This window comes from Gavialis gangeticus, unplaced genomic scaffold (assembly GCF_001723915.1).
Source record: "Gavialis gangeticus isolate Ggan-Ray unplaced genomic scaffold, GavGan_comp1, whole genome shotgun sequence".
Classification (NCBI taxonomy): Eukaryota; Metazoa; Chordata; order Crocodylia; family Gavialidae; genus Gavialis; species Gavialis gangeticus.
In genome coordinates, this window is record NW_017729024.1 from 59127574 (window position 1) to 59136844 (window position 9271).

General features: G+C 44.7%; 1 protein-coding gene across 1 annotated transcript in view; it reads right to left on the minus strand.

Annotated features, from left to right (window-relative positions):
* The window catches only part of TRABD2A (TraB domain containing 2A), a 253727-nt gene that overhangs the window by 13591 nt on the left and 230865 nt on the right, over positions 1 to 9271 (minus strand). The window contains exon 6 of the mRNA XM_019517139.1: positions 5614 to 5704. Within this exon, the coding sequence (XP_019372684.1) occupies positions 5614 to 5704 (91 nt within the window). The remainder of the gene's footprint in view (positions 1 to 5613; positions 5705 to 9271) is intronic.

The following is a 9271-nucleotide window of genomic DNA, read 5'->3' on the forward strand; positions in this document are numbered from 1 at the left end:
TATGAAATGAGGAGAAAATCTGACCTTGTTTCAAAAAAGAAAGTCAGGAACTGAATGGGGAGGATGCTCAAGAGCCCTGGTTGAGAGAAGCTCAGAAGAGCGGGTTTCCCTGCAGCTCTCTGGTAGGGGCACCTGATACAAGGTTGGGATTGCAAGGCAAAACACCAGCTGACCTCCAAACTTTCCTCCTTCAATCTCCACCCCAGACCTGTTTACCTCTTGAGCAGCTTCTGAATATCACTTCTGTGACCCTTGGTACCTTCCTGAGCTTGCCCACAAAGCCCCTGTCCTATCCACCATTAAGCCCCACTGAAAGACAATGCTGCCTATGGTGACCTAAGGTGACCTGAGCAGTCCCTTAGTTACTATTCTCCACTCCCTAAACACCGTTATCTGACCTGTTCTGAAACAACAACTCTTCCAAAAGGGGACTGACCCTCCTTTAGGGGGCAGGATACTGGGCTCACCACAATGAATGTGACAGAGAAGAGTTAGGAATCCAAGCATTCCTGTGAATGCAGAATAGGCAGAAAGTGCTTGGTCTGTTCGCCTGGACAAGGTGCCTGGTCTGCTCTCCAGAATGCACGAGCATCCTAGTCTTGAGAGAGTTAAGGGCATAAGCCTTTCCTGCTGTGCTTTCTGCAGGGGAATCAGCAGAAGATGTTTTGAACAGCAGCAGGCCTGTGATAAAATGGAACACAAAGGTACTCAGGTCCACAGGAGCATCCTTCTCCCCTGGGGCCAGAGTCCACCCTCCTCCCCCACAGTGTAACACTTGCTGACTCTCCCTGAGTGCAGCAGCAGCTGCAGGAGGTGGGGGGGAGCAGGAGGTGCACTCATTATGACTGTGATTATATGATGAATATTTTATGCAATATATATTCAACCTAAAATCAGTAATACTATTTAAAAGCTCAAAATAGAGGCACTGGGAACTTGATTATATTCAGGACACTATATATAGCTATTCTCAGTGCTCTCTGCTGTGGGGCTGGAGCCATTTATCTACCCTCCCTGCCCTTCACCACACACTGAGAGCCCTACCCCTACCCTCTGTGCTCCAGTTTCTGCCCTTTTCCAATGCCCTAGTCCTTATCTAGCCCCATTGGGGCTGGCTCACCACTGCTCATTTTTGCTCCCTGATGGTTCCCCCCCATGGGAGCATGAACACACACACACACGTGCTGCTCAGTTCTTGTTCCCTCTCTGTCCCCTTGGCACAACCACAGTATCTCAGCAGATGCTTCAGGTGGCCCTAAGACAAAGTTGAGCATTTGTGACGCATAGGGGGTGCATGCAGGTGCATGTGCACCCCCGGTGATCAGCTGTGCACCTCCTGGAAGCACCAACCATGAAACTGGAAGTGCCCGCAGAAGTGCACTTCTGGTTTTGCCACTGGCTCAGCGATCGGCTGCTGGAGGACCCCCCGTCGGTCATCTGGTGCTCCTCCCCGACTCAGGAGGCACCAGTCACCCATGAAGCTACTACACACTGTCATGCCCCAGGGAGGGCAGGCCTTTTCACAGAAGATCCCCTTTTGATTCATATTATGTTTTGTGGCATTCCATTTTAGCTCTTTTACACATTTATCACACTATTTGTAAAAAAAAAAAAAATAGGGCAGATAAAGTAATAGTAGGGCAAATGAAAGGTACCAAGCTGACAGACCCAGGGACTGATGGGATTGGCAGAGGCCAGACTGTGGCATGGTACACATGATTCCATATGACTTGCCCTTGGCCAGGAGGGATCCTGTATGAGGCTGAAAAGGCAATTCTATCCCCAGGCCCACTCTGACCTATGTTTCTGTGCCATGCCACCATAGGTCCAGCTTGCCACCATGGGCCTAGAGATATGGTTACATGTCCATGAGGGTCTGTATTGAGATCCATTCACAGAGAGTGGTTATCCTCTGACAATGGCTTGTGGCAATTTACAGGCCTAAACAAGTTCAAATGAGTGAACTTGATGTGAAAATCTTTGTGTCCTGTTACCATTCTTCTCAGATGCCACATTAACCATTTTCCACATCATCTCAAACGTTTTCCTTCTCTTTTGTATTCAGCCTGTTTTAAACTAATTTCCTGTCTTTAAACTTGCTTTCAAATGGTATGAGAGGACTATTCTTGAACTTTCAACATATATTTTTTTTAGGTCCTTCTGAACAAAGGCTTAAACCCCCATCTTCTTTGACTGACTTTATCAGCAGCTGTTAATCACAGACCCTAGAAAAGACTTCATTTCCAGCAGTGACTATGAACTGGCTGAAGTGCTATAACTTTTGATTTGGGTCAGGGACCAGAAGGGATGCTGCTTCAAAGGCAATTATTTGGGTGCTGAGCTTTCACTGACTTCCAGTAGGACTCAGGTGCCCAGCTGCCCTTCAAGTCTTTGAAACCTGTGCTTCCTTTTGGTGTCTGAAATATTATGAGTGAAATCCTGACCCAATTTAGGTCAACAGGAGTTTTGCCATTGATTTCCATGGGGCCAAGGTTCTGCTGTGTGATTTGAACTCTGTTTTTGTTCACATGTCAAATAAGCGCTATGTGCAATTTAATGAAATTTGATCTCTCTCTCTCTCTAGATTTCAGAAAATTGCTAAAGAAGTTTTAAAGAATGCCTGGCCAAAGCCCTCCTTCTAGCAGAAACCATCATGTACCAAGACATTTTATTCTTCTATAGTACAGCTGTCTAACTGGTAATCTGCAGGCTGCATGAAGCCTGAGAAGGGTTAATTTGCAGCCCCGAGCTCCCACCTGGCTGCCCATCCCACTACTGCTCCAGCTGCAGCAGCAGCTGGGGTCCCTCTCTCTCTCCTCCCACTTCCACTTCTGTACCCTGGCCCAAGCGGGGAGGGGAGGAAGGGCAGCATAGCCCACAGTGCTGGAGGAGCCCGTAGCTGAGGAGCTGAAGGTGAGGCTGGGGTGCCCATGTGCACAGTACAGCTGTGGGGGGGAGAGGTCCACCCAGGGGCCTGTGGCTCATGTGGGTATGGCCCATGCAGTGCACAGCCCACAGTGGTGTAGTCTGTAGGGCATACAATCCCCAGCCGCTTAGAAGCTGGTCTACAGAAAACTCATAAAAGAGTTTCTTTCTTAAAAACCCCCAAAAACTCAAATATAGCATTACATGATACTTAAGTCATATGGCCAAGCACAGAGGTCCTGTCTAAATTAAGGGTAAACTTAGTGTTTGTCTGAATTAAGGTTAAGACTTCAGCGCTTGTATATAAGAAAGTTATATCTAGAGGGCTTGTCCACAACAAGATAAATGCCCACCCCTATCTAACAACAGAGTTATGACAATGCATGGATAGAGAAAGCCAAGACGAACAAGGTCTAGGTGCAAGTGCAGGAAGCTTTCATAGATTCATAGATATCAAGGTCGGAAGGGACCTCAGCAGATCATCGGAGTCTGACCCCTGACCCTGGGCAGTAAAGAGTGCTGGGGTCAGATGACCCCAGCCAGGTGCTTGTCCAGTCGACTCTTAAAGACCCCAAGGTAGAGAAGAGCACCACCTCCCTTCGAAGCCCAGTCCAGATTCTGGCCACCCTTACCATAAAGAAGTTCTTCCTGATGTCTAACTTGAATCTGCTCTCTCAGTTTGTGGCCATTATTTGTAGTTATTCCAAGGGGCGCCCTGGTAAACAGAGCATCTCCTATCCTTTGCTGTCCCCCCCAGTGAATTTGTAGGTGGCCACAAGATCACCACTCAGCCTTCTCTTGTGGAGACTGAGGAGATTTAGGTCCCTCAATCTCTCCTCGTAGGGCCTTACCTGCAGACTCCCAACCATATGAGTGGCCCTCCTCTGGACCCTCTCAAGGTTATCCACATCCCTTTTAAAGTACGGCACCCAAAACTGGATGCAGTACTCCAGCTGCAGCCTTACTAGTGCTGCATAAAGGGGAAGTAGCATCTCCCTAGACCTGTTTGTGATGCATCTGCTAATGCATGATAAAGTGCAGTTAGCTTTATTGATCACTTCATCACATTGATGACTCATGTTCATCTTGGAGTCAACTATAACTCTGAGATCCCTTTCTGCCACAGTGCTGCTGAGAGGGTCATCCCCCAGCCTGTAAATGTGTTGGTGATTCCTTCTCACTAGTTAACAGAACACTTTCCACATCTCTTCAGAAAACACAGGAAAATTTGATCTGATAAGAAGCTTGACTGAGGGAGCCACTAGAAGTGTTCAAGGAGGAAAATCATGTGCTCCACTCAGGAGAAAAGGTATCTTGTCATTACTTATTCATATTGCCTTACTGGGTAGGCGCCTCCAGCGTTGCGCCAGACACTATACACACATAGAGCACAAAGAAACCCCTATCCCAGACAGCCCCTTTGGGCTGGGTTGGTCAGGGAAGGAAATATTTGTGGTTAGAAGAAAGGGGGCAAAAGGGAAACAACATAAGTATGGGAAAAGGTGATTAAGACATGAATAAGGATCTAAGCAGTGAGAAGAGGGAAGAGAAGGAAATATTGTAGAGATACTAAGCTAGGAGAGGAGTGTGTGGCAGGGGATAGAAGGGAGGAGGAGTTGGCCTTGAGGTGACAAACCAGTCAAAGATAATAGTGACACAGACAAGGCAACAGAAAGAAGAGGCAGGACAAGAGATTGGAGGTCGAATTTGACACAGTGGCAGAAAGTCCATGGGAGACAGCCAAGTCAATGGAAGATCAATACTGGTCTCAGAGGGAAGGGGTTAAAGTTGGAAGTTCTTTGGTAATTGGAATTATGGGAAATGAAATCACTTGGAGAGACAGCATGGAGCAGGGCAGAATCCAGACAGATACTCACAGCTAGGAAAGAATGAGGAGCCACCAGAGGGGATGAAGATGAAACGCTTATTGAGGACAACTAACATTGAAATACATACTAGCCTAAAAAGGAGCAGAACCTGGAGGAAGAGCAGCTACCCCTGATATCTATCTATTAGAAAGAAGAGGCTCACAAGGCAGTGTGGAGAGGCCTACTCCAGAGTGGAGAGGCTGAAAAACTTTTTGGAAAAGATCAAGGACAGTTGCTGGAGAAGAAAGCAAGACAACAAGGTCAGAGTTGCATGTACAGGGAATCTTAGAGAGGAAAAGGGGATACAGGTTGGCAGCTGAGAAAAAAAGGAAAGCTTTTGGGCTAAGTAATAATATATCACACTTGTAAATAAGGGAAGAAGGGCCAGAGGAGAGAAAATGGCTAAGCACATGAGAAGAGGAAGGGACTGAAATAGGAGCCCAGAAGCACAGGGGGTGAGACAGGAAGTGTCAAGCTGGGGAGATGGACAGGGGTTGTAAACCAGCATAGTCAGAGTTTTGCCTTTGCATGGACTACTATACTGGAATAGCTTGCCCAAGAAGGCATACGTTTAGCTTACTCCTGATAACAACTGGCTGGTTAAAATCCTGAAAGTTCAGGAAAAAATATCTGCAATTCATGTTAAAAAACTACTTAGCAGGTATCATGCAAATTCTGTTTCCAAATCAGCTTGTAGAAGATAAAACACAGGAAACTAATTGCATTGGGAAATAGCAGAGAACAGTCCACATGGAACAGCTCTTATTTATGTCTCTCTTTCTATGGCTTATCAACTATGATAAAAATATACATATATTACTTGTTGATGGGTTGTCCAGCAGCAGTGTGTTCTACCTCATACCCTTCTCTCCTCAAAACATCAATCACTGTGTTGTTGCCCATGAAATGACCTGCAGTTAAGAAAAAAAATCAGAATAAAAAATCCAGGAGACCACAGTCTGCAAGAGCAATTGATTTCCATTTCTCTTTAGGTCTGGAGGACACATAGCACGAATCGTTGGAGAAATGTAATCTGGCAGAGACCAGACCATTCTGATGGGGTTATTCTAAGGTTCCCAGGTGCTCACTGCATGAGTACAGGGGACCACCAATATGCCATTTTGGTAATTACATTCTACGCTCCTAAAATTTCTCCTGAAGTTTCAAAGAGTAGTCTTCACTTTCAGTTCTGAACTGTCCTAGAAGCTGCCTCACTCTTTAGCAGCTTCTTGCCTCCTAATGGATGATGTGATTCTGATATATACATGCAGGAAAAGGGCCAGAGCATGTTCTGAATCAGCAGGGGCCAACCTTTCTAGGAGGCATGCCACAAATTAGCCCCACACCTTCTCCAAATGCTTCTCCAATTCCCTTCTCCTGCCTGATCTGCTGCCCATCTTTCAGTTTCCTGCCCTGTGCTCCCTGCCCAATTAACTGCTTTGCTTTCTGCTTCCTACCGTATCTATTATTGTGCTGCTTGTCCCCTCCCTGATCTGCTGCATGCCACACAGAGTGGCTGCCTGTGCTATTTCTGACACCCATGCCACAGGTTGGCCACTCTTGTTCTAAATTATATAGCCACACATCTGGAGCAACTGCATTTACTTCAGCTCATAGAAACAAGCTCAGATCCGATATACAATTTGTAAACCTTCGAAGATCCCAATGTGCTCTACAAACTGAACAGCACCAAACAAGAAGACAGCAAGCATCATTAACTACTTGAATTATTTAATTTAGAGCCATCCAACTGTGGTAGATGAAAAACAGCTCTGGACTGTGGGCAGATGCTACATTAGCCATGCTAGAGTTCAGTCTCTATCCTTCACATAAATGATTAGGGATAGACATTCACCTCTAACTTCAGTAGTGTCTGCTAAATTCTGGAGAGGATTTAGCCTGCTTCAGCAGAAACTGTCAGTGATTTATAACTTGGTTCCATTTTCAGCCAGATGTGGATGATGCTCTGCCTCTGCACTGATATCATACTGAATTGATTAGTAGTCTATTAAAATAGAAACCCTGACCAAAATGTACAAGAAAAGTTCTAAAAGGACTTATTTCCTGCATGTAGACTGATTGTCATTTCATAGTTGTATTAATACCTCATCAGAGATGGGTTGCTGGGAAGTAGGCTTAGCTGCAGGAAACACAATACAGACTTCAGAGTTGTAGCCTCTTTAAAAGCATTCGCTGACTTAACAGCTTCTTATAAAATAAAATTAGAATAATGCAGTAATTTGCAGAGAGCTCCCTTCCCTATTCAGAGGTGCTAATATTATAAACTTCAGGGTGGGGGGGAGGGATGGGACTCATACCACTGCAAACATGCTCCTAAAGAACAGGAATGAAACTAACCTTGACTATCCTATTTCAGAAGTAAATAAATAAATAAATAATAGAACTCTAACAATGGTCACATTACACTTTACCTGTGAAAAATAGTGTATTTCCCCAAATGTACCCTGAGATAAATGTCAAGGGGCATCAAGTCCCACTGCCCTAGACTCATCATTGCAGAGACTCAACGGTGGACTCTTTACAGTGTACTGTGGTTAGAAGTGCATATCTCAGACAGGCAGGGTGGCTGACAAATGGGGCACCAAAAGGGATTCAGTTCAGATTGCTCCAGTCTGAATTTCACTCACTGGCAAGAAGTGCAAAGTGGGACGAATGAGTACTTCTTTCTACTAGGGAGCAAACAGGATGCTGGGTTCTGCATGAATTGCAATGTAATTGAGCCTTATGATCACTAAAGCAGGACCTGCTGTTGGAAGGTGAGAATAAGTACAGCCTAAGTAACCTGTTCACTTGGAACAAAGCAAAATAAGACCCTGTTTTCACAGAGTACCATAATGGGTGCAGGGCCTTCCACAGCAAGGGGGGAATCAGGGCCAAAGTTATATCCTTTACTACTTCAAGTTAGGAGTACATGGCAGCACAGATCAGCAAATCTGTACTTTCAAAACAGCAACATTTACCTTATGGCAAATCTCTCACTATCATATACAACTCAATGGCTCAATATTTCCTGTATTCTAAGTTCTAATTGCACTGTCAAAATGGCTACAGGTTTCCCTCGCTTTATGCAGGTTCTGTATGTGCAAATTCGCTCTTATGCGAACCAAAAATGTGCTATATGCGAGGTAAATTCATTCTTATGTGATTAGTGTGGTGGAAGCCCGCAGTCAGCTGCTTTGTGTGAGTGATGTACACCAAAATATAGTCTCCTGTGTGAATCTGTGCTTCTCACTCATTGTCTACAACACATTTCTGCAGTTGCCATCCTCATTATGACAGTACCCTGTGCTTGTGTGTACTGTCTGCTGTTGGTGAGTACCAAAATTGTCTTGTATAAGTAGTAGAAATGGGTCTGGGGGCCAGTACAGTTGAGATCTTGGAATGTAGCCCTATTTGTTACATTATAAAGAGGGTTTTCTTTATGCAAATTCGAGTTATGCACCATTTTCCAGGAATGCATGTATAACATAAAGTGAGGGAAACCTGTGCTGTTAAAAATCCTTGCTTCTTACTTACTGCCTACCTGATTTCCAATTTTTATTTATTGTAATAGTGATTTAGACTGACACTGAAGGAAGCTTTAAAGCATGAGCTTCAGTCCAACTTAGACTAACTATACACTTATGTGATTTCTTGAATCAGTCTCTCTCACTTCTTTTTCTTTCTTTTACTCATCTGTTATATTGCATGGAAGTTATCCTTCAGGAAGCTAACCAAGGGTCTGATCCAGAGGCCATGAGTAGTAGACCAGACTCTAATAGGAACAAGAAACTGCATGCCAATAATCTTAGAAATGGAACAAAACTATGTGTAATAATAAAAAGCATAAGGCCACATGCAAACATGCACAGACATGTGATGAAGCCTTCAAAAACTAATTTTATAGTAAGTAAGCAACCATAAACAATCACTACCACCTAGGTGGGCATACGCAATACTTGAAAGATCCTGTTTTTTTTCATCCATACATGCATGCCAAGCAGGCTTCAGCACAAGGAGACAGATGAGGTATGCGCCCCGAGGAGCTCGCAAGTCATTCAAGATGTGACAAAGTATACCGAAGTGGCAATCACAGAGAGAAGGGACAAGGGTTCCTGGAACAGGATTTCCCGATTATTCGATATATGAGGTAGCCAGCTGCTCCTGTATTTAGAGCCACCATATGAGGTTGTCATTAGTTAATACTTTGCTTTTCTTCTGGGAACAGATACAGGGCAGGCTCCTTTGTAGCAAAGAGTCTTTGGTTATATGTAAGAGATCCACCTACTCCTTGCCCAAAGCAACTATAAACAACGACCAGAAAGAGGGATTCACCCTCCCAAGGTTTCAGATCAAACAGTTGCACTGCATGAGAGAATGAATCCAAAGAACCATGACAGGGAGTAGGCCTCTTTCACCTGTTTTCTATTTTGACCTCACACACTTGAATGCCCTCTATCCCAGGCTCTGAAGGAGTT